This window comes from Pleuronectes platessa, chromosome 4, assembly GCF_947347685.1.
Source record: "Pleuronectes platessa chromosome 4, fPlePla1.1, whole genome shotgun sequence".
Classification (NCBI taxonomy): Eukaryota; Metazoa; Chordata; class Actinopteri; order Pleuronectiformes; family Pleuronectidae; genus Pleuronectes; species Pleuronectes platessa.
In genome coordinates this window covers 18,583,472-18,609,603 of record NC_070629.1, presented here as the reverse complement: position 1 = coordinate 18,609,603, position 26,132 = coordinate 18,583,472, and the positions used below count along the sequence as shown (strand labels likewise).

Sequence of the window (26,132 nt, the reverse complement as noted above, 5' to 3'; positions counted from 1 at the left end):
TAAAGTAATAATAATAATATTTGTCGTCTGAATCTTGCAGCTCTGGAGTGAGTGATACCTGAAGAGAGAGAAACTTTTTTAATTTTCAGCAGATTCATTTGAAAACTTACCAGCACATATTTTTGAATGGAAGGGGACTTGCTTGAATAGGACTAGAAAATGTGCTATACTTTTGTCTCAGCACGAACGATTTAATGCAATTCAAAACCACTTTCAGCAATATATCTTGCTTTACAACGGTTTTAAAACATACATGGAATCCCCCCCCCTCCCATGCCAAACAAGATCTCATTCAAGTACAAAGGTTTGGTCCACCTCCTGATTTCAAGTGAAAACAGCAGCTTCCATTCAGTGATATTCTGGGTGAAGACATCAATTAGGAACAACTGACAGCAAAATGGCTTCACCTCAAGTCTTCTCTGTATTTAGCCAATCACATTTTGCTGACATCTTGTGGTGAACTGGGTAAAATGTTGCAAAGCAAATTCAACCAAACATAATATAACAATGTGTAGTCTGTCTGAGTTGACTCTTGAAACTCATTAGATTTACTAAAAATAGATGAGGGGGAAATTATGTCATGAAAAATGTATGTGAATCTGAATCAAACCACGCCTACAGGTGAATGTTGTATTCTGTACCTAAAGCACTAAATATTAATTTGGGAAACATCCTTTAAATATCAAAAGATTCACTACACATCACCAACCTTTTTATTTTAAACAACTTTATTAAATCTATTAATTCTCCATCCTTGGCTATGTATGAAAGATGCTAGACATAAAAGGCTTATTTGATTGGATACCCTTGACATTACTTATCTTGGTTTTGTTTCTCAGTCTTCACAGACACAAAATAAAATTGATATATTCACGGACTCATGTCTTCTCATATTCTACAAATAAATATCTTATTCATGTGTGGATTCTGTAACCAGCGCTTCTTTAAAGAGTCTTTTCCTCTCCAGATTCTCATGTGCTTTCTTCTTCTTCTCTTGTTTCTTATGCACCGACTCCTTCTTCTTTACAATCAGTTCACTAAGTTCTCCTTTATATGCAACATCAAGTTTCTCTCTCATGATTCCACGGGCACGCTTTCGGTTTATTTCCACAGATCTTGTTTGATGGCACTGAGGGGGAAATGGTACAAAGACAAAATATGAACATAGTAAATCTCAAATCTTTTATTTTCGCAAAACTCCCACCTCTGCCATACTATGTTTCTCGACAAGCCGCTGGGCACATTATTATTATTATTATGCACATGTGTGATATAACGGCACAGAGAAAATAGACACAAAAATATATAGCACACTAGAGGGAAGGGAAACGGTTAAAAAGCATAACATTTCCCCTTTAAAGGTTCAGTGAGTAGAATTTAGTGACATCTAGTGATGAAGTTGCATGTTTCAGCTGAACAACCCTCACCTCCTCACTCCCCAACCCCCCTCTAAACATGAAAGAGAACCTGTGGTGGCCTTCAGTTGTCATAAAAACTCAAAAGGTGTTTAGTTTGTCCAGTCTGGGCTACTGTAAACAACATGGCGGCCTCTGAAGAGAGGACCAGCTCATGATTTAGATATCAAGTATTTAAATATAAAGGGCCCATTCTAGGGTAAAGAAAACATCAATTGGTATAATAAAGATGAAACACACTGGTGTAAGTATCACTAGGAGTATTGTATATACAATGTCTGCCAATAGATCCCTATTGCCTAAATCTTACACACTGAACCTTTAAAGGAGCCTTATTCTTTTCAGTTTCTGAAGTGATCTGCTTGACCTCAGTATGGAGTCTGACAGTGTTTGAGGAGAGCACCGGACGTACCTTCACTACGATCCCGGTGGGGACGTGTTTGAGCACCACACAGTTGCTGGTCTTGTTGGTGGCTTGTCCTCCGGGACCGGATCCTCTCACAAACTGCTCCTCCAGCTCGTCTTCGTCCAGGACAGGCAGGTCCACCAGGTCCTTCTTACCGGCCGCAGGCACCCATGTGAGTCCAGGGAGCGGGTTCAGAGAAGGGGAGACACCGGGACACCCCCTCCTCCATAAGACCCCTCTGCACACTGACGTGATGAGCGGGACAAGTCGAGACATTTCCTTCAAGCGGAGCGAGTGATCGACGTCATGACATCAGGTTGTACGTCACCAAACATAAATATGAACTCCCTCACAAGTGACGTCTGTCCACGCAAAATTTACTGTATTTATATGTTCAGTCTGTTCCTCGTCACATCAGCGTGCTCTTGTTTTTCCGGTCACATCTTCTTCTACGCCCCCGTCGCCTACCGTGTCAGCCAATCAGTAACTGCCTGTTTTCTTCGTGACCGAAAGAGCAGTTATGTGGTTTAATCTCTACCGCCACCGTGTGCCAGAACAAAACTGGCAGGTTTTTAAATTGTACAAATATTTGAGGATACACTTGTAAAGTTTGACTTTCTTTAAAGGCTTCTTCTGGTTAACACCCTCCGTAATTGTCTGTGAAAGTTGTAAAATAGAAATAATTTATTATTTTACAAGTGCTGTGCAACCTTAATTTATACTCAAGAAATACTTTAGTGAGTGATCCTTATTTACATGATATCTTGTTTTCGTAATATCATAGACAGAAAATAGACAATTTACCCCTAAAAAATATTTTTCATTCTAAAGTTAAAAAAAATATTAAATTGCCAAATTAAATACAGTTACGTTAGACTTGACAGTTAAAATAAATAGGCCTACAAAATATATGTTATATAAAACAATTACAAATGGAAGTCGGAAGTTGTTCGATCCGATTAAAAAAAATGTCTAAAGGGTAGAAGCGTTCTGAAGTTTTCTGTGGCAAGGTCCTCATAGTCAACGTTCTGGAAGTTCTGTGATGGTACCGATCTATCATCAAGTGTAATAGAAACCGGCTGCAGTCGCCCTTTCTGTTGCCTTTTGTATATTTTACATTCATCATGACGTTTGTTCACTGGTAAAAGCAGATACTTGATAGTTTCAACAACCTTGTAGAATTATATGGTGTTCCAATCTCAACAGGTTTTTACACTGTGGCTCTGTGTATTGCTAGCCTGTTGTTTGCATATATAAAGATCCCTATTCATATAGTCTCTGGATATACTGTACTTCACTGTAACTGTATTCATGTATGACACTGATTATTGTTGGTTTTTACAAAAGTTTGTTTCCTGCGCTGACATGTCCATAATTCTTCTGTAAAAAGGCAAATCCTATTAATGATTTGTATACTTCTTATGAGCCTGCATGTCCTCTTAGATCAACTCAGTGGTCTTCGGGTAGTTGCCACAATCTGAACGTTGACTTAAGGCCCAACTTGTCCTTTTTGAAGCATGTTAAAGTTTATGGTTAAAATCTGAACAGCAGAGTATCAACAGGGGTAGTGGATTTATGATCACCTCTTCACCTGACAGTGCAGCAGGTTTGCTTGTTTTTTAAATTAATTATGTGTCATTCACATTGTCACAACACTCTCCATTAACAGTCCAAAAGACATTACTATTGAATTTAATAGCGTTTGCCATGTTTGTGCTGTAGGTTCTGAAGGATCAGTGCAGGATGCCTGGAAAGGTGAGATTCACTCAAGGAAAAGTACTGATGTCCATTTAAAGCTATAAATACATTTATTGCTAACTAGTTTCACAATTTTTTTTTATATGGATATAATTAAACATGTGTTATGTAACCCTTCCTCTTTTTCTCCCTTGACATAGACTATAATTATTAAATCAGGAAACCATGTAGGTCACAGGGAAAAGACAATCTCTCTGATGACCTGTAGTGACATCTCACTGATAGTGCGAGTGAGGGGGGAGGTGCATTCCTAATTACATGAACTTTATCTTCAGTGCCCACATAACAACGGATACTCCCTTTAGCTCGTTTTAACCTTGACTGTGTCATTCTTATGTGACTGTTGTAAATAGACACATCTTCACGGTAATGTGCATTCTGCTTTCAGTCCAGATCAAACCAGTTTTGTGATACAAAACAGAACGTGATGTCCACGTTCCAAACCCCCTTGAAACTCTCAATTCAATGTGGAGTATCTGTCAAATTCTTGTCTGTCTTTTACTGTTGTGACATTTGGAACGAGGTCACAGCAGCGGTGTGGTTGGCTGGTTTTTCAAGAATCATGAACGTAGGACTTTGTGGTGTATTCACATTTAGATCATTGTGCATGAGGTGAGACGTTAGACCCAATGCAGTGTGAAGCTGTGAGGTCAAAACCAGGAAGTGACACCATGTGCTGTAGACATGTGAAACTGTTCAAAGAGACTCATCTGAGGTGTGGCAGCAGTACATATTATGTAAGATATATAGTTGAATGATTACAAAAACTATACAGCATTCTCTCTATGTTTTAGTGACTTATAGAAAGGAGACAAAACTACTTCTATGGTTGTTGTATTTACAAAATTGAATTAAAAGAAATGTAAATATATTGTTTATGGTGTCAATATAATGGTAAAATGAGTGTTGAAGACATTTTGATCAAAAAAAGAAACAGATTTCCTGTTCTTAGAAAACCTTCAGAGCAGGTTGAGGAAACCACTGATGAGAAATATGTACACGTTGTACACACTTGTAGGATTTACAGTCACAGTTGATGCAGTGCTCAGAAGGTTACGACATCTAATCTGTGAAAAAAAAAAATATATTTAATTGACTTTGTCCCTCAGTTACATGATGAAGGTAAATGTACAATATCAAAGAACTCGTTTCTTCACACATTTAAAATATGCACATGGTTAAATGTAGGGTTGTCTTCCTCTGAATGGCGGTTAATAACACAGCAGTCAGTAGAGATGATATACGATAGGCGGTGGCGACTGTAATTTATTACTTTACGGGTTATTATATTGTCAATGTCTGCGGAGAGATACGTGATGATACCAGTGCACGTCATATAATCGTTCACCAGCAGGAGGCGCCCCACTTTCGAAACTCCTCTGCATGTCTGTGCGGGTCACAGCTTCATCAAGTCCGCCACAACAAAGACAGAAACCGGAAAACGAGTGAGCAGTCCTTCAGAATAAAACACTACATATTGTTTGTGCTGCTCAGAAAAAAAAAATTTCACCATAATTTTAACAGCATCATTTTTTCTCTATATGAGACATGTTGGGTTTGTATATAAACATGGACGAAGCTTCTACACTTCCTCCCGCTATCCAGGGGATGGAGCTCGACCAATCGCAAGCCAGTCTCAGATGTCAATCATGACATTCTTTTCTCAGTTTTGTATGCATCTAATGAGTAATTAAACCCACCTATTCTACCATCATCTAGACTGCTTGCCCCTTTGTGGGTTGTTGTTGAGGCTCAATTTTTGATCACTTACGTCTATAAACTCTCTTTACTTGTTTTAGGACACAGGACAAGTGAATATCCTTCAAGGTTTTCTGCATAATTTAGGTTACAACTACCAGTAGATGTTAGCAGGTGTCAGTGGCCACCAGCAGATGTTAGGGACATAACTTCAGTTGTGCACCTTAGTGTCATCAAGTGTTTTGGCCTTCAGTGTTGTGCATGAATGAACTCAAAAGAACGCGTCCATTGAACATGTTCACTTTTATGAGAACGATGAACTGAACGCAACTCAATGACAATTGAGTAGAGCTCAACAGAGCAGTATTGGTTCATCTCTGATCCATGCAGCTTCCTTCTACCAAATCGTGTGGTTATTGGTCCAGTAGTTTATTACATAAACCTGTTGACTGACAAATCAGAGATGAAAACATAACCTCCTTAGCAGAGGTAATAAAGTCTCCACCCATTTATTAAGGAAATGTCACCAACATTAATAATTATTAGAAACACAACAGGAAATTAAAAGTAGAATGAAATGTTTCGAGAATATCTAAATAGTTGATGGGTAATTTTCTGTTGGTCTACTTATCAATTAAATTATTAATAGCTAATTGTCCCCTGCTACTTAGTCTATAGGGTTTTTATATTGTGTTTTATTTACATTGTATATTGGTTTATTTTTGTCATGCACTGATTGCTGGTTGTACATCAAATTGCCCTCGATGGATATTAAAGATTTTCTTTTATGGACAACTTTAGTTAATCACAAGCTGCACAAATCAAGTTAGAGCAGCAGAGGAACCCAGCAGCCAGCAGGGGGTAGCCTCAGGACATCACAGCAGACTGTGATTCTTGTAAGGCATCCGAAGACAAGGTTGGAAAAGTACTGGGTTATTCTCTAACAATAGGTTTTAAAGTATGTTAAATCATCCAGTATCTAAAGGCCAAAAATATTAAAGTAACTATTAAGTCAAATATATGTAGTAAAGTAGAAAATATTTTCTCTGAAGTGTTTATCCAAAGCAGCATAAAATGACACAGACACACACACGATCATTTGTCCATCTTCTTAACTGTGCTTAGTTCCTCATGACATCATCAAGCGGTGTGGCCTAGTCGGTAAAGCGATCGTTCCTCAGCAAGAAGGACCCGGGTCCAAATCCTACTGCTTCCATCTTCAAGTTGTCAATGTACTGAGATTTTCATATTGGCAGAATTTCTCCTATTAATTGCATAATATCTTACACTATGTAAATTAATTAAATATAAAAAAGGGGAAAATTTAATTTATAATAAAAAAAAAAACTAAAAAAAAAACTGCGCTTGCAGTTCCTGCGCAATGGGTTTCTGCGCAGGATGTGCGCAGTGGGCTTCTGCGCAGGATGTGCGTAGAAGTCTACTGCGCAAAATGTGCGCAATGGGTTTCTGCGCAGGATGGAGGAGATGTTTCTTTACTGTGCGGCCACTTTATTACTCGGATATACAGCAGGAGCAACACTCGCATCACCTCTAGGTGCTCCGTCACTTCTCCTTATAAACACACTTTTAGCGTCTTTTCCAACAACACCCAGGTGCACTACGTCACACACTACACACTTTTCTTAAAGGGGCAGGCCATACCTGCAACACAACAGCTCTCGGTCTCGTATACAGATGGCAAGAGAAAGCAGAGAGGGATTTTTACACCGTCTGAAAAAGAAGTCTTTCATTCTCACTTTCCACCTTAAAACTATGAAATGAACTGAACTACGAACTAGTTCAGTTCAACTATGAACGTGAACTATTCATTTTTACTTGTATGAACTGAACTTTGAATAAGTTCATGAGAGTAGTGAATTGCACAACACTCTTGGCCTTTTAATCGATGATACAGGCCGAATATAATATATATATATATATGCTTAGGCTAAAAGTAAATCTGACTGGATACTGGTTTGTCATCAGACACCATTACCTCTCTGACTTTGTAAACTATTATTATGATTATTATTACAAGTTGTAGGCCTTCATTAGGGCGTTAGAAAATACAAGGGGAATTCTTCATCTTGTCCTATGTACTAAAAGGGGACAGTGTTCAGTTTAAAAAGGCATAGAGGTAATGCTGTCATGATAATATCTTTATAAGCATGCGTAAGAGACAAATGTGGATCTGGTGAATTAAATTTGCCTCTGGCGGAGGTATACACTCTAAACGCAGCAGACGCGCAGCGAGATCCGACTTTTACTTTGAAGCCCACACCGGAAAGCCTGGTGTCGCTGGTGCTCTCCCGGCAGATGTCCGCCTGACACGACTGTGGAGTCTCGCAGCGGCGCAGACTTGAGGAGTCACAACTTAACCATGGTGAGTCTTCTTCATCCGTCCGCACCTCCCTCTTCTTCCCGGTTCTGTGGACGGAGGCGACCGCTGCTGCTGGACTGAGCTCACGGCCGCGTCGTGTCCCCCAGCCTCCACCTCCTCCTCCTCACCGCCTCCACAGGACGAGCCGCCAGCCCGGATATATTCAAGGACATTTTGACGTTTCCATAGATACTTTGGCCTTTCCTGTCGTTTGAGGAAACCCAGCGTGCGTGTGTCCGGCGCGAGGATGTCTCGAGGTTCAGTGAACCCGTCCCGGAACGGCGGCTGAAAGCCCGCGGAGAGAGAAACCAAACATTCCGGGGCTGAGGATGTTTCTCCTCGCGTCATCTTTACATGTCGTACCCGCGCCCCTTCCCCTGTTGACGGGCCACACGCACACGCACGGCCGGCAGACGGAAACCAGCGGCTGACTTCAGACCTGTTCGTGTCAGTGATGGCATCGCTTCCTAAGCTCGACGAGTCGCCTGCTGCCTCGAGCTGAAGAAAACAAGATAACCTCTCCCCCCCCCACCCCACCCCAAGGTGCCGGTGAGAGCAGTGACCCGCCGAGAGAGCAGAGAGCAGCCGCTGAACTTTCACTCCGAGCCGCAGTGAGCTGCAGCCGCCGGGGGAAGCTTCATCTGTCCAGGTATGTGATGAGCACCGGGAGCCATCAGTCTGTCTTTACCGTGCTGCGGCCGTGTTGCTAGGTAACTAACTGACGGTGGGTTTACTCCAGTTCATTTAGTTTTAACATCATCATCTTCATCATCATCAGCATCATCATCCTCATCCACTCCCCAGGATGCACCGCCACGTTTAGTGATCATACAAACAATAACACCATCTTTCTACACCATAGCTCAAACTTTGCCTTCCTCCAGGGCCGGGCCGGTAAATTCGGGGGCCCTAAGCAGGAAACGTTAGGGGACCCTGGATAGAGCAGGTATTATGACCCCTTAAGCCCAATTCATTATTAAGTCACAAGTAACCCAACGCAGAGTCCTGCGCCGTACCCTGACCTGCACCTCCACATACACTGAACTACTCGTAGAGGCAACGCAGACTACAAGAGCTGTGATTGGTCCACTTGGTAGCGCTGCATCTCCTGCAGACTCGCGGCCATTTTTTTTATTAATTGAAGGCACGAACACGGACGCCGTCTTTCTTTCCTTTGTTGCAGTTCTTTAAGAAAAAGTTATTGCTCTTCAACATCTATCAGCTCCAACTCCCAACACGATCCGCTTAGTAACACTCGCCATTGTTCTGAAGTAAACAGAGACGCCAGAGAAAAACTCTACTTCTACTAGTGTTTCATTTGTGTAATTGCAGTGTAGCTCACACACACCTACGTCAAAATATGAATGTCCGGCCCCGTCTATAGGCTTCAGTGGCGCAGAATTGGTGCTGGTCTCTCTCTCGCGTTTGAGTTCCACTCATGAACGGCACCCCAGGAGATTGTCTGCACGGGCGCGTTCTCAACAACACAGACATTTGCGCACTGTTCTAATAGGGAGTGGTGGAAGATGTAATGTATTAATTCCACAGCCTATCGACACCGGCGTTGGCCCGAAAGCTCTCATTACATCTTTGTCTTCCACAAGTATGGCACCACATTTTCATCCTGAGTTATTTGTTGATATTTTTTATTTTTTTTTGCACTTGTGGGTCCGTCCCATGCTAGAAACGTCACCAGTCTCGTTCATGGTGAATCCTGCCCAGGATCTGCTGCTGTGTTCTCACATTGGCCCATTCGGACAAGCGAGCTGGCCGGAGAGCTGCTCCCTGCTCTCACTCTGACGGTTGCGCTCTCACATACAGCTCCTCTCGAGAGTGTCCGGAGGCTCTCTACAGTTCAGTGCATGTCTGAAAGCAGCTTTACTCATTATAATTAAAACATTCACATGGTCAATTTCTTTTGAAAATGTTTCAACAATATAATGCTTTCAGCCTTGTTGTTACACATGCAGTATATGCAATTTAAATCATCACATTTTCAAGTCCGATGACTTTGGGAGGCCCCTGGTTGCTGCGTGGCCCTATGCAGCTTCTTGGTTGTTGTGTTGGTAGGGCTGGCTCTGTCGTTTGGCCTGAAGTCGCTCTACATGTCGTACATGCTCTCATGCTGGGGCTCTGTTGCTGTCACACTGACACTGACATGCCTGTTCCTTCTGATGAAATGCTGCTCTCTCTTATCCTGACCATACGCTCTTCTGATCTTATCACGCACATCCTCCAATTAGCAGGAATTACAGATTTTTTCAGGCTCAATGTTGTTGCCCTGTTGGTGCCTGATTATCTCCCTAGTGTTATCCAGTAGTGAGCGTTTACCCCCCCCCCCCGCTGCAGGTTTCACTATGTTTGATATGGTTTTTCTTCAGCCGGGAGGACTAAGAGGATAATAGGAAGAGCCCGGGTGTAGGTTGCAGTCTAGGACTGGACGAAATGGCTGAAAATTACATCAAGATACAACATATCACATCGCTCGATATTGATAACCACAATGAATGTCACATAAATATTTCCGTGAAGTTTGATGACTGATTTTTGCCCATGAGGGTGGTTTGTGGTTTTAAACTCATCTTTATGACCAAACTTCTTCAAATCTGAGGTTGATCGGTTATGTGTTATACCACCTCACTCATATCTATTGGACTTTTGTTATATTGCTATTGATAAAAAGTTGTTTTGCAAAAAATGACTGGTAATTGTTTTACTGCCCAGCCCTAACCTGCATGTCACAAGGTTGTGTACGTCTTCTTATAGGCCGGGTTCCGTATCAGTATGACTTTATGAGTTTCAGCATCAAGCCATTCCTCTTGACTCAGCTGGGCCTGGGTGGGTGAGTCATTGAGGCCGTGCTGACTCTTTGGATCAGTGTCGTCCAGATGATGGCTGTGGTACGAGGGCTGCTCTGACCCCCTGCTTTATTTCCAACATGGCAGTATGTCTCTGAAAATCTGAGGAGAGTTTTTTGACTGTGCTATCGATCACCACCCAGCCTTGAATAAGAACGAGTTCCAGCCTGCGCAAAATCCAGGAGACTCCTACTGAAAATAGGTTAACGCGTTGTTCCCGGGCCTGAAAGATATTTTCCCAATACACACACACGGTGCAGTTTGTCTGTGACATGTTAAAACTTGCGTGCTGCCTCATGTAGGCTGTAACGGTTGTCTGGATTGTGTAATCCACTCAGCATCAGCTGCTCTGCGATCTTGGCTTTGACATTTATATAGAAGCATGAAAACAGAAACTGTGATGGTAAAGTTCACTGCAAGAGCAGTTTGCAAAAAATAGATGATGTGCATTCTTTCCTGTTCTAAATTATAGGCATAAAACCAACTTTTTGGCTGAACACAGATAGTTCTCTTTTGAATCACTTCAGTTTTTTTCTTTTAGAAACATGTTCCTCCTTTTTTTTCAGCTGACATACAAGTAAGTGCTTTTGTTGCTGATTGTAATAATAAGCAGACAAAAAAAATGCTTTCATGCCATTCATTTGTGTCACGAGGAGCTACAACATCAACACCCTTCCTTTGCTGTGCCTTGTTCTTCACCCACTTAAGTGCTGCTGACAATTAAGGGCAGACTGCTGAGGCGATGATGCCATCGATTATGGCATCATCACCGATGATCTGTAATTTAAATGTTCCTCGTGGAAGGACGCACTGACTTCTTTACCAGTCACACCTGTTCTAACATGCACATGCAGCTCCTCGAGATATTTGTCGAACCAGTTTTCTGAAGCAAACTGTGCCCCTAATGCAAATAAACAATTCCCTAAACTGACTTTAAGCTTTTGCCGAATCTGTTTCTCTTAATTAGTTTATTTCTACAGTTTAGATTGTAAACTGTTGTTAATAGAGATGTCCCACTACCGTCTTCCCTGCCAGATATCAAGTCGGACACCTAGGCTTTGCAGGTTCAAGATACCGAGTATCAATCCGATACCACTGCATTAAAAACATAAAGTACTTATATAACATATTTTAAAACCTGTATGCTTCTAACCCTGTATGAAAGTGATGACTGCTATCATTGTTGTATGGTCTGTCTCTGGTTAAACTCTTTGAAAAAAACAGAAAATGACTGAAATAGAACTTATTATCTGGTTAGACAGTCATAATTGAAAAAGAATGAAAAGTAACTAAATCTAGTAATACACAACAATGAACTTGACAAGTTTGTTAGTTATTGTTGAATTTATCATGATGTCTGAATGAGGTTTCCAACCTTTCCCTTTGCTTCTTTGAACTCCTTGTGCACTTTCGAACAATGTTTTTTTCAATGCTTTGAGATAGCTTGTGTTGTAGCTAGCAACAGTATAGTGTTTACTGACATTTAAGCTAGCACTGGGCTAATGCTACACTACCAGATATCACTTATTCGCCACTCTAAAAACGGCACTTGAAAGCGCAAATGCGGTTTTGGAGAAGAAGAAGCAGAAGAACTAGAAGTGATTTCCAAGAAAAGTACATCGCAGTTTTATCTGGGTGAAACAAATAGACTTAAAAACATGGTATCAGATTGGTGCATAGAATGTCGCACTCGCTGATGCACAACCTGGCATTAGAAGTATCGGAGGCATTTCTGCTGCTGGTATCTGTTTTGGAACATCTCTAATAGTTAATTATTTTTTAAACAAAGTCAATAGTTCCGACTGGGCCTCAGTCCCAATGTCGTCCTTGAATAACCGGGCTGACAGAGTTTAGTTGACATCACCTATGTGCTCAGTGAAAATGTGTGAGTACATGAGGGCCCCGTAAGAAAGTGGATTTATAAGCCTTCTTTTCATAAAATGTTGTGTTCATTGGCCACTATGAATTGTGGGCTCTTGCCTCAATCAGGTTCTGCAGCATTGCAGACATTCAGAAAGGTGCATGTAGGGCTGGAAAGGTCTTGGAGACAGAGAGTTCACAACAAGCTCTCACCGATTTCACATTCTGCCTATTCCTTATGTATATAAATATACTCTGAGTATATTTACAAGTGTGCGAGTGCAGACACTGGGGCTGTGCCATGCTGTTGGACAGATTTTACTAAACATGTGTAATCACTCTTCTATCTCATTGGCAGCATCAGCTTCTTTTTATTCTTTAGCTCCTCTTAAAGGGAAAAGACACATTTCTTTGACCTCAGGCCTAAATAATGTGGGGGCTTGTTTTTAATGTGATCTTTAGTTTTGTAATGTAAATGCACCTAAAGCAATATGTTGCTTATATTATAAGTAAATTAAAGTCAAACGGGTTAAGATCACGTCGAGGTTGAATTAGATTGGGTGATTACGTACTCACTGTAAATACTTTTTTACTAGATTTCAAATACATAAATATTGTAAAAAATATTTCCTGGAAATGAAGAAATGCTGCTTAAGCGTGACATGTTTATTTTCAACTACTTTCCGTCGTAAATTGGACGTGTGTTGAGTGAAGTTGTTTTTTATTGAAAATTTCAACCAATTTCCCCTGGTTACAAAATCCAGCTTATAAACTGATATATGTGAGTGCGTGAAAAGTGGTGCAGCTTGATTAAATCTAAGGGAACTGTTATGCCTTTCTAGTGATATGCTGCCTATAAGTAATTAACGTTAAATTGGTTTAGACTACATTGAAGTTGATTTAGAATTGATGATATCGCTCCCTCAGAAAAGTGCTCAATAGTAATTCAAAAGTATCTTACTAATTTAAAAATATTCAGTAACTATAAATATTATATGGAGGTGATTATGAATTGGTCGATTGTCTGTTCGAGACAGTTGGGATTAGTCTTCTCTCCGTCTCTGGGAACAAATTGTATTTTATGAATTAAAGCCGATCTGGTGTAGTTAAAAAAATGCATGACCAATTGATAAATAAGGATAATAACTTAATTCAGATACTGAGGGAATGTTTGCTCATTCATGTCTAAAAGGCCTCTCCCTGTAAGGCTAAACATCATCAATTTGATGTTCTACAGTTGCAGGAGTGCCTTACAACCCGCTGATGGTCAGAGGGAAAACACTGTGAGAATATGTAAATCTATGCCGTATATCTGAGTGAGTGTGGAGTGGAACATTTCTGACAGAGGAGCCTGTAGCTCTGAGTGTCCCAGCCTTGTTTTAGTATTCATAGCATTGTGTTCGATCTTAGTTTTTTTAATCTAAAATGTGACAGGTCTTCTATTTTCCTATTACAATCATTAGTTGACTTACAGTGTAATTAAATAATCCTGTGAAAAATGGGTATACAGCCATTGAGTAGTCATGTTTAAGGCAGGGAAAGAAAACAAAGTCTCACTTCCTGTCAGTTTGAAGTTTGCATGTCGCACTCGGCTGCAAACCACTTCTTTTGGTTCCACATCTGTAACATTTGATGCTCGGATGAGATCAGGGGCACAGAAAGAGCAAAACAACTTATGGTACAAACACAGTAAAATGAGACGCAGGCTTTTAAATGTAGAATATATGAGATTTTCTACATGGGTCTATTTTCTGGTGAATCCTGCTTCTTGTAACCCACCCAACATTTATACCCAGTCACTGCCAATCCCACCCAAAACAACATGGCAGCATAATCTTTAAGACTAGTTGCTAAGATGCAGCAGGTAGAATCACAGAGGGAGCAGCTGTACAGCTGTTGAACGGTTTCCTCTTTACCTTCACCAGAGGTTATGTTTTCACCACCTGTTTACCATGAGTGTAGTAATGATCTATGAGTGTGTGCAATTTGGTACAGATCCAAATAAAAATCTAGATCTAGTGGATTTAAACATAGTTTAATAGGGTGACAAAGTGGTATGAGCTCTACTGAGTGCCATTCCAGTTTTATACTAGATTCATTATTCTAGGCGTAATTTGATGCACAATTCATACAATACAAAAAGGTAGTTAGGTAAGTAATAAGATGAAGCAATATTTAGAAAGGCACCCAGAACAGCACTTACCTCGGACCATTAGTCCCATTAAAGCCAATCAACCCACACCAATTTCATGAACTTCCCTAAATATGCCAGTTTTTCATTTATTTATCAAAATCAATGAATTATACCCAGAAAAATTCGTAAAAATTTAAAAACAAATCTTATCCACCACCTGGTCCAGATCCGCACCCAAATCGAACGTGCACTTCACTAACCCATACTGCATTCCTCTACAAAGCTTCATGGAAATCTGCCCTAGTTTTTGTGTAATGCTGCTAAATAACACATAAACAAACATACAGACACGTATGAAAACATTTGTATTTTGTTGTAATTTAATTTAATGTACAAAATAATGTATCGTAATTTAATACGAATAATATAAGAATACTTTGAATGGACATGATAGAGCAGATCCATATGTAACATGTGCCCAACTAAGATTCCTCAAGTAGTATCTTCTGTTCTGTGGAGAATTCTTTGGCTTGTACCTCATAGTCTCTCAGAGGTTAATTTCTCATAGAAGGTGTATTGCTCATAGTGTTTCTTGGGTTCAAGATATTAGAAAAGTCAATTAATTTGACTAGTTGTAGTGAAATGTGGAGATTGTAACATGAGCCTGCAGCAACACACTAAACAGGATATGCAACGAGTCTGTCATGTTTTGTATATAGTGTAAATTTTTTCCCCCACAGCTGATAACTCCCGGGTACAAAGACTCATGTCATGCTTGTGTCATTTATGTGACAGTCAATAGAGACTGATTTTTATAGGCACTGACAGAACATCAGGGGACTTCAGCAAGTTATGGGTGAGTTTTCTGTTTAAGACCATTTTACAATGTTTATTCGTAAACAAAGCAGCCTTATCTAATTTCCTCTGGTCCTCAGTTCTCATCTTTCAGGCAGGCTTGTTAACTTGTTTCGTTGGTAGTGGTGGAACAGGAAGTACCTTGAGTTACACTTGGCAAACAGTTGCTGAAGGTTGTTTGGTCAGCTCAAAATAATGCGACCGAATGGTTTTCAGGGCGATAATACGTTTCACAGTCTGTGAAGGTGATAATATATGTGACATTTTTTTATGCTGGAATTTCCAACTCTTGTGAATTGTCTGAGTCTGCTGAAACATTGTTGTGATCAGCCCGACGTCTGCTTTGAAATTGGGTTATGATGAGTAGATGAGAAACACCACTTCCTGTTTCTTTATTCACTGCACTACACCCACAATTTGGCTTATTTGACAAAACAACAGGTTCTCTGAGTCTTTTGGGAAACAGTGGAAACGAAGACGGTGACAGGGAACCTACTGATCATAATGAATATATTCTGCATACTGTATTTTTAAATATAAAAATAGTAGAATTTCTTTAATTTCAGGTATCTACACTTATGTTTATTAACTATATTGTATATTTATGAGGGTAAATATGGGCATTCATGTGTTATGTAACATATCGTATGTCACATATTGAACTCTCAGATGTGACAGTAATTATTAACTTATTATGGAAACTTTATCTACTTTTCTCTTTGTCATCTATTGCTTTTGATTTGGACACATTGCCCTAATCTTTTTTGAGCTAATAAGTGTTCTACCTTTTTTCAGCCATATCTTCCGTTTTCTTTTTATGCCATTGTCTGTGGTGTTAGGCAGCAACAAACAGTTCCTGTGTTGCACATCTGCCTAACACAGAACGACAGCTACGCTAACAGCTAATTGATCTGCCTGGGCATCGATGTCACAGTTTAATTTACTGTGACTGTCCTGACTCAACGCAGCTGAAACAGATGTACTGCAGCACAGAAACACGTGCTGATCCTGTTTCAAGGATGGTTGGTGTTGGAATTGAATTGATTGTGATTATTGATATTGGGCCACATAAATAAAATGTATTTGACTTGACTGGCCCGAATGATCAGTTAGGTATAGTGAGCCTCCTCACTATGAAACATGGACTGTTTATCAGCACTACAGGCTGTGTATTAAGATGAAATAATACAAATTAGTGGCTGGCTGCAGTATATCAAAAACTTTTTTCTCAATCATGTTTTTGGTACTTTTAGGTAGTTTATTTTACACTTTGCTCAAGTATTTCTTTTAATTGGTTTGTTTTTTATCACTTATTTGGTTGGGGTGAAACGTCATGATTGACAGCTGAGACTGACTCCTGATTGGTTGAACACATGTTTCGATGTTACTGCAGCTCTATCCACTGATCGCTAAATATTTCTCAGGGCTCCCAAAGAATGTTTAAAATGTTTCTCTAACCAGTACCAAATTTGTGAAAATATATTTAGATTGTTGCCTTTTCAATCGTTTGTGCATCCAAAGGGAGAAACAGCACTTAAAATCTCATTTTAGGGAATCAATCTCATCTTAGAAAAGGGATGCATTGCCAGCTGGCTGGTTATCTGAAGGTCCAATTAGATTTCTTTTTACATTTAGATTTGTTTTATCATCAGGCATCATGACAGTATATCAAACCAGCCCCCATCATGCACCTGGGTGCCAGCCAAGCACTGAATGAACATTGTGTTTTCTGGGTCTCATTCAAGTCCGTCCTTCTCGACCCCGTCCTCCCACCTAATCTCCCTGGATGCTAATATTGGTTGTTGAGCTTTCAACAGGGACAACAGCAGCACAACGTGTCCCCACGCATCCCAGATGAGCAAGCTGATGAATTGCACATCCCTGCTAATGTTCCTACAATGGCATTCCTATAACTGTGTGAATGTGTGTGTCTATATATTTTGCCCCCCCTAAAAGTGAAGCTAAAGCATCCCGATCAACCAAACTAAAAAGCAATAGGTGGTCTGAGTCATTGTACGTATTTCTTATCACACTGATAATTTCTCTAATGCTCAGTTTTCTTTAATTTGATGCTATAAATATACATGATTCAACTGAGACTGAATTGTGATTGGTCGAACTTGTAACTAATAATCTAATCTGTAAAGAGCATACTCTATTATGAAATTGAAATGCTGCTTGCACCAGCCCATCACTGGACAAAGGTCTGGTTAGTGGATGTCTTCCTGCCCAGGTTTCAGTGTGTCAACATAAATCAAATTTTGTTTGATATATATTATCGTTCACCCCCAGTGTTCATGCTGAATTAATTCCCTGTGTTTTGTGTCCGTATAGACTGTATATTTCATTTTACATTTGTTTGTGTTCTGTTACACCCCCCACCCCCCCAGCCCTTGCAGCGCTCTCTGACTCACATGGGTCATGTAAAATGAAAGTGACAGCGCTGCTTCATGTCACTTTACCCACTCTCCCCTTTTCTTTTCTATTGGTCGCAGACACCTGGTTTCTCAGAGGCTATAAATAGACTCCTTCAGACCCTAACTCACCCCCCCTCCGCTTTGCTGCCCCCTCACCTCTTTCCCTTTTTCCCCTCCTGGTTTACAGGCTTTTATTATGGAGTCTTCCTGCATTGTGCCCATTCTTTGCTTCCATTTGCCAGACAAAGCACCACGTCTCCATTCGGCTTGGTGTGTCTGCGTGACAGAGATGTCCGAGTAGACTAATTAAGTCTGTCTGGTTTTCATAGTCCCTGATAGAGAAAATCCCCAGTGCAGTAAAGCCTGGTTTTCCACAGAGCTGGAAACCTGACCTCAGAACCCGCGGAAATGTTCGCCAAAAGTCGCAGGACCATTAGCATCTTTGAAAATGGCCTTTTATGGTCAGCGGGAGAGACGGCTTTCTGTCTTCGGTCACTGGGTAGAACACTTCTAGGAAGCCTGCATTATTCCTGCTGCGCAAGAGAGTTGGAGGTATTTCATAAAAGGGAAGATGGATGGCCACTGCTGTTTTTATGAGCCGCTTTCTTATCATTGACGGTTGACTTGGATCTACAGTGTCCTTGACCCGTTGACAGAACGAAAGACGAAAGCATAAAAAGAAGAGCTGAGTCTCGGGGGAGGTTGTTATGTGGAGGTCAGAGTCATGTCTCGTGTGGTTTCCTTTATGAATTTATTGGTTTGCCGTCAGTTAAACAAGAGTGAAGTCTTATATTACTGTTCTTATGAAGGGTTTATACCACCGTTATCCGTGTACACAGATTAAACATCTTTTAAACTTCCCTTTTCCATTAGTTTCTCATTACCTTATGTTCTCATCCCTGTCCTTTTTATTTGTTGGTTGGTTTGTAAGCACAATTGCTCAGAAACTACTTGACAGACTACCACGAAACTTGTTGGAAGATGCAGTATCAGGGCGAGGATCCAGGACATTTTCACTGTTCTTCCAGGTAATATTTATTGGATCTTGATGGGAAAAAAAATGTGTGTGAGATTTGGTGCAGTTTGAATGAATTTAGGGGGATTTGGCTCCTTGGCGGAGGTATGAGCTCTTCAAGTGCTATTCTTGTTGTTCCTGTAATAACTTTTCAGCTGATGCTTGCCGTTTCCCTTCCTGCTCCCACGTCCCACTAAGTTTTCACATCCATTTTCCTCTCGGCTTCTAGAGAATGAGAAAACTGGGGCATGAAGACTAATTTTCCCCCAAGGTTTCAATGAACTGAATAGTGATTTTTCATTCTTCTACGTCACTGCTTGATATTTCGAGCATGAGCTATTAGTCATCTACTGAGGTAATTTTTAAATTGTATTGAATGAACTTGCATCATAATTACATATGGCACAGATCATTTACTAAGTCCTCAGAGTGATGCAGGTTTTGAAAATCTTGCCAATTTAGACCAAAGTACAATATAAGCATTAAAGCAGCGTTTTAGATCTCTGAAGCACACGTAGCTATGCTAAGGCTTATGTCTTATTCTACGTCACTCCCACCACTTAATTTTAGCTGCATTGTGTTATAAAGAGAACTGTCATCTGCATGTATCACACACTAGCATAATATATTTGGGTTGACGGTATGGTAGAAGGACTAACTGTTGCTGAGTTTGGTGCAAATTGGCTTGGTGGGGGAAAGAAGAGAGAAAAGTGAAAGTGGAGAAACAGGAGAACCGGAAAAAGAAGTATCAGCCCCAAGAGCGACTGGGCTCTACTTTCCTCGTCACTCTGACTTCATCTCTGCAAACCAATGAGGAGACGGCCCTCTGTGTCTCCATGGTAACCCCCTTTCAAGCAATGATAGAGAGGATAAAGGGGCAGAAAAGGGAATACATTTCTGGCCTCAGGCAAAACATTTTGTAGAGTTTAATCCATTTCATTTCTCTTCTTCGACGTACTTATTTTAAAGAAGTATGATTAACTGTTATTTGAATGCTGCCTATTTTTTTTGTGGGGAAACTAGATATAGACCGGGCAGAAAAGGGTTTGCGTCTGCATTAACTTTATGATTTTATGCCACTTTTTCATTAAAATGTCTAATGGCAAACATTTTAGGCTGCTACACATGTTATAGCTTTGCGTCAAGCTGTTTGCTGTCAGAACTTGTAGATGTATCACATTTAACCAAGCTCCTCATAGAGACACTGCACAGTTGAATTATATTTAATTATAATAGTCAGATGAAATACATAAATGCTGGTTTAAAAATTACATTAAATGCCAAATTTATACAAATCTGAGCATGGCTGGCTCATAATCCCAGCTCTGGTTTCCAACCATATTGCTTACGAAGCTCCAACCGTTTTGGGCGTCTCTATGTCATGACATTATATATTTATACAAATTGTTTACCATTCAGAGACCTCCCCCACCCTCTCCTGCCCCCCCATGACACACTGTATGAAGTAGAGGGCTTCAGAAATGCGAGGGTAGCAACGCTTACCTTTTCTGCCGGAGTTATATATGATCGCTCTGTGTGAAGTTGATATAGGCCGTCTGAGCTCTCTGAGAGAATGGCAGCACGGGGAGATAAACTCATTTAGACACAGTACATAACCGATTATTCCAAGTGTAATTAGCATATAAGGTAATGTAACTTTGATTTTCAGCCCATGCGTTGATTAGAGTTGGTTTGAGACGAGCTAGTTTTGGAAAGGCATAAGAAAACAATGTCCCCGCTTATTAAAGCAGCTTAGAGTTCTCAGCAGTCAACGGGCACCAGATTTATTTTTGTCAAATTTTAATTACTTGCTATGGGAGCATCCAATTTATATGTCGTGAGTGAGGAGGAAGTTCATCAAACATTACACACGTTTACATGGACACTAATATTCTATCGGATATTTACCCAATTAATTTAGACCTCACTGAATAACCCACTGCCATGTAAACACCTTTGTCTGATCATACTCGGAATAAGCAATGATTTTGAGTATTCTGATCTTGGTCACTTTTTGTAAATGTGTATGTTTTAAATCCCATTATAATGTCCTATTGGATTTTTCACAGCATTTTGTGACATCGCCATGCACGGCAGTTACACACAACACTTTTTGTCATGGTCAAGACTAAGCTCTCTAACATATTACAACCCGACATGACTTTATTCAATAATCATGTTTTGCTTCATGCAACATTTCCAAGCAGTGCAGTAAAGTGTTCATCTGCAAATAACTGAATTTGACTAGCTGTGACATACTTAGATTTACATCATGCCATAAACATGAACGTCTTGCCAAATCTATATGCAGACAAAAAATCTAAGTTACTTGAAGATGAACAGTTTTCTGCAGCAATCTTCTCAGCAAACTTATTTCTTCATGACATCACTTTCTCCGCCTTGCCTGTGCTTCTTTTTCGTCCGTTCCCTCTCCCCCACGTAAACAAGGATCATTTTTAGAAGCAGGCCTTATTCTTGCAGCACTGCTGTAGGAGGAAGAGGAGAAGGAGGAGGAATGCAGTGGATGAGATGCTCACAGGGTGTGAAATATTTTTAGCTTTCCCCTTGTACTTCGTCGATGAGTAAAAGAACAAGGGCAGGTTGTGCATCCCACCTCCTTAGCCTGTGGAGGAGTTTGGGCCCAGATGATGGCCTTGATCCAGGCTGCATCGTGCTTGGACCTTACTGTATTTACAGTATGTGGCACAAGATGGGGGACCACAGCTGTGAGCTACATTTTTTATCTCTTGCATTTTTACATGATTAAACTCAGCATATGGTACAGCTGCTGTCAGTGGTAACTCATGTTGTTTGAAGAATACCTTTGTGGTGGTCTTTACCTCTGCCAAGGTAATTATGTTTTTGTCCCTGTCTGTGTCGTTGGTTGGTTGGTTTGTTGGTTAGCAAGATGAAACAAAAATAACTGAATAGATTCCAATGAAACTAGGTGGAACGATGTGGTACGGGTCAGGGGATTGTTTTTCACTTTTTTAAAGATCCGGACATTTGCGTTTTTGACCATTAGAGCCCGAGCCCCGACAGTGAAGGCCCAATTGCTTTTAGTTTGATTATTCAGGAAAATTTATAAAAAACAAGATATTTAATGAATACTTAGAATATTAAGTGATACAATACATTTATTTCAAACATAGCAAAGAAAAACTCATGCATGAAATATCACAAGAAATGAATACGGGTCATTTCTTTTTACCCATATTGTGCTTTAGATGGGTAGTGATACAAAAAATATTTTTATTCAAAATCTAGCAAGGAAAAACTTTAAATGAGGATTTGTGAGGATGAAATACAAGTTAATTGGGGAATACCTGAAATACAAAATGATGAAATTCATCACTGCAAAGTTAAAGAATATAAAAGCTGGGGTCACTTTCGACCCATGTCGTGAATCAAATTGTTAAGCTGAAGAATAACACTTGTTTGTGACTCACTATTTAGCTCCACTCTACTTTATATAGTAGAACACTTAAAAGGATTCATTTAGCAACGAATTACTTTGTATATATTTCTTAGATGTATTTTACTGATGCAGAGGTGAAAGATGTATATTACCTGAAGAGTAACAGGGTTTTCGACCTGAACAGATCTATTAGTCTTTATGTAGTGATAGTGATAGTGACACCTACTGCAGAAATTAGGTAAGCCATGTTTTACAACTTTAATTCGATTTACATATGATTTACACTTGATGGCGTGGACCGTATTGTGTGATTTGTGGCTTTTATATGGAGTCTGTGATGCAGACTAAATAATGAGGGGCTCAGAATGTGTCCCATGCTCCTACTCCACCTGTCTTTGGCTCGTGTTGTGTAACATGCAAACAATCCTGACCACTCTTTTTAAATACGGAGGGAAAATAAATGTTTGCTCACCCCTTAGGTGCTTTAATGAAGCCACACAATCTTTGTCAGCCTCCACCCAAATGACACCACTGCATATGACTCCATGTTGCCGCCCCGGTGAGTATTTCAAAGGGTTAGAGATTACAATTTAAACCGTAATAAAGATAGATTTATAGATGAGCCTAAAAGTTAGTGAAGGGAGAAGCGAACATCCCAATCTTCGTTAAGCCCTAAGGGGGGGTTAGGTGTTGTGGGTTGTAAATCAATGTTGTATTGAGTAATTTGAACCGAGTAGTTTATATTTATCACAGTTAAACCCCTGATTAATGATGCTTCATAGTTTTCCCCTAATTAGATACTAAAATGGGACGGAGAAGTCTCGTCTTTGCACAGCGGGCTTGTTTGCTTTGGTGGAAGGTAAACTCTGGTCACATGGTCCAGCATGGACAGCATTGTCTAAAGCCCGTTGACATTTTAAGTGGATTGCTGGATAAACCCATCAGCTCAATCAGGGGTTCTTCTTGTCGCAGGCTGAGGCTGTCTGTGTCTGTGTGTGTGTGTGTGTGTGTTTGCAGTGGTTGTCATAGCTGAAATGGTCTCCGCAGCATAGAGTCAGCTATGTGTGAAACGGATCTATGGTAATTTAGGCGATGCGGGGGGAGGGGGGGCAACTTTTTCCACTTGTGTTTAAAAGGGGGTCTTGCCTCGGGTCAGTCATGAGGGAACTCCTGCCCGTGTCACCTTCCCTTCCCCTTTGAGTCTCATCACCTCCTCTGTCGCTCCGCCTCAAAGTGGTGCTCTGGAAAACAGGGCTAAATTTAAAGAAGCACTACCATTACGGCCTTTGGGGGGAAAAAAACAACCCATGTGAGTCAACCCCTCCACCCGACCGTATTCTACTTTGTGTCAACAGCGAGACCCAGCTGTTGCTCCCTGTCCTGTGGTCAACCTGTTAGCTTTCAGCCCGATATGTTGTTATTCCTTCGGACAGAATTAGCGATGCCCATTTCCATTATCATTACACAGAGCAGCCCGAGGTGGCAAAGGAAAAACGTATCTCGGAGCAAAAGGTGGATTTAATGTGAAGGTGGCATCGAAAGCCCTCGGCCTGTGACAGATAATCCAGCCACTGCTCTGTGGAGAGTAAGCAGGTTTCATCTGTTTAAGTCGAGACACTTATCCCTGTTTAGAGGTGAGCAGATTTGCACATCTTTGAGCGCTTGATTGTTTATGTTGGCTCTTGCTGTCACACAGATGCAGATGTTTTTGCAGGCATCTTCCTTGTGGCTGCTGCTGTATTAAGTGTCATGTTATATGGAAAGATCCAGCAGATTTACTAATGTCCCACCTGCGTCTCTGAAGAAGCTTTGAGCTGATTTATACCCAGTTATTTAAAAAACTCCTGTTCCTTCCTGGGAGACTGATCACTGCCTAGGATGTTTCATCACTCTCTGAGAGGGTCACAGATAAGTGTGCACGCTCCGGCCACAACTGGCTACATATTTTGCAAGGAAAGGAAAGCAGAGGTTAAAAGAGCAAAACGCAGTCCTGCTTAGACTATCCTGTGGCTATCTCCGGCTTCAGTTTTGTGGAAACAGGAGCAGGAACATCAAGCTGCTTTGTGATGAGCGCTGTGCATTGGCGTGTGCTGCTGTTGCGTCACGGCCTAGAGGGAAGAAGAGACGGTATTTTTAGAAGGGAATGAGCATATTCTCTGAACAAACAACGTCAGGCACTCTGCTTGCGTATGCTAGGATTATTGTGACCGGGCTATTTTTAAGCTCGGCGTGTGAGAGGGCTTTTTTCTGGGTCAAGCATGATGCCAGTACTCTCTCGAGGCTGCTGGTGGATGGTGCATTACAGGTCCTTCGGTGTGCACAGCATCTGCATCAGTCAGAGAGAAAAAGGATCAGGTTGAAACCATCAGGGGAGTTACAGCTTTACAATACGGCAGCAGACGAGACAAACAGATGATATTTGTTGAGGAGCCAGGCCTATTAATCTGTAGTGTGTCATCAAAGGGGATATTGCATACTCAATCTAAACCATAATGTGTAAATATGTGTGTGCTGTTCTGTAGTTATGTATCCACATCACAAACTGACGCTATTGATAAAGAGACAACATGTGTAACAAACAGGGTTTTTATAGATGTAATTTTGGTTTAGTCCGTCTTTGGTTGTTTCTCTCACCAGCCAGATTCTGAAAAGAAAAATTGTTTTACAGTTTTTTTTACTGAAAAATGAAACTGATCATAGGAAAAAAAATTGTTGTCACTCACTGCAGAAAATGTGTCTTTATTAATAAATACTAAACTAATTGTCATAGATTCCTTATATTCCATATTTTGGTGACATAGGCCAAATAGTTGTGTATATATGTAATGTGTTTAGGCTTTTGTTCAATCAAACCACAGATATTTGATTTTCAAAAAATGACCTTTAAAACTAATTTCTAGTTTAATTATATGATTAATAGATCAACAGAGATTTGATTATATAAGGTGAAAGCAAGTGCTTTGCTTAAAATATGAAAGGCATCATGGCTAATTGTAAAAGCAAGAGAGGACGATACAGTCAATATGAGGGGGGAACTATCAAACATTTGCTGGCAGACAAAAATCGATTTGATTACATCAGCTTGGGTTTTGTGAAGTTTTTAATATTGCTTTTTAACTAATTTAATTTAATAGACATATAAACGAATTCATTAACAATAAAGACAATATTCAGTTGCAGCTGAAATGGCAAACCTTTCCTGATCCTGCTGGACAGTTGTGCAAATACTTCACATACACCCGCATCACAACAGGTCCGTGTGCAGTACCATCCCTGCAGGCTTCTGACACATGCTGCTGAACACAGTAATGCTAGGGCTGTCCCTCTGTTATGCTGGCTGGAGCTTTTCCTGTCTCTCTTTACATTCCTGGTGTCACTTCCTTGAGTGTGTGTAGCTGGGTCTTTGGCCGCTGTCTGGGCTATTGATTCACACTTTGGCGATTAATCAGACCAGTGAAAGTCTTTCTTCAGTCGCACACGGACTTCCAATCAGAACACAATCACTGGCCAAGAGGAAATTCTCAGAAAGGACTCCTAAGTTTGTTGCAGCATCAGTTGCAACCCGCATCAAACTGTTTCCACATCGTGCCGTCCTTCAAGGAGATTGTGAAGCTGTTTATTATCGGCCCTGACAACCAGGATGACCTTCGCCTTTCACAGCCAGAGGCCTCAGAACCACAAGCCCCTGAGCTACAAGCTTTTCTCTCAGCTAGCCTAGTTTTATCCCAGCATTTCCCAAGAGTGCGGTTATTTTCAGCAAAACGCTGCGTTCTGCTCCGATTTGGTCAATTCATCGTTTTTCTGCGCAAAGCAAAGATATTCTATAAGAAAATGTGTTGAGGGCGATATTATCTTCCCAGTGTGTTTGGAATCACGTGGCCCAGGCTGCACATTTGGGCAATGTTTTTATGATATTAG

The 26,132-nt window shown here is 40.6% G+C and overlaps 2 protein-coding genes across 6 annotated transcripts in view; one reads left to right on the top strand and one right to left on the bottom strand.

Moving 5' to 3' along the window:
• Window positions 1–710: 710 nt before the first annotated feature.
• Window positions 711–2,290, bottom strand: mtrfr (mitochondrial translation release factor in rescue). Its single transcript, XM_053419827.1, has 2 exons — window positions 1,828–2,290; window positions 711–1,129 (listed from the first exon to the last, which is right to left on the bottom strand). The coding sequence occupies exons 1-2, from the start codon at window positions 2,095–2,097 to the stop codon at window positions 911–913; spliced, it is 489 nt and encodes a 162-aa protein (XP_053275802.1). The 5' UTR covers window positions 2,098–2,290; the 3' UTR covers window positions 711–910.
• A 5,876-nt stretch (window positions 2,291–8,166) lies between these two features.
• The window catches only part of LOC128438025 (membrane-associated phosphatidylinositol transfer protein 2), a 46,730-nt gene continuing 28,764 nt past the window's right edge, over window positions 8,167–26,132 (top strand). For 4 of the 5 annotated variants that reach the window (XM_053420369.1, XM_053420370.1, XM_053420365.1 and 1 more), the window contains exon 1: window positions 8,167–8,306. The gene's annotated coding sequence lies outside the window, so the exon portion shown is untranslated. Of the gene's footprint in view, window positions 8,307–15,206; window positions 15,366–26,132 lie in introns of those variants that run through there. The other variant, XM_053420366.1, reaches the window with a different exon arrangement.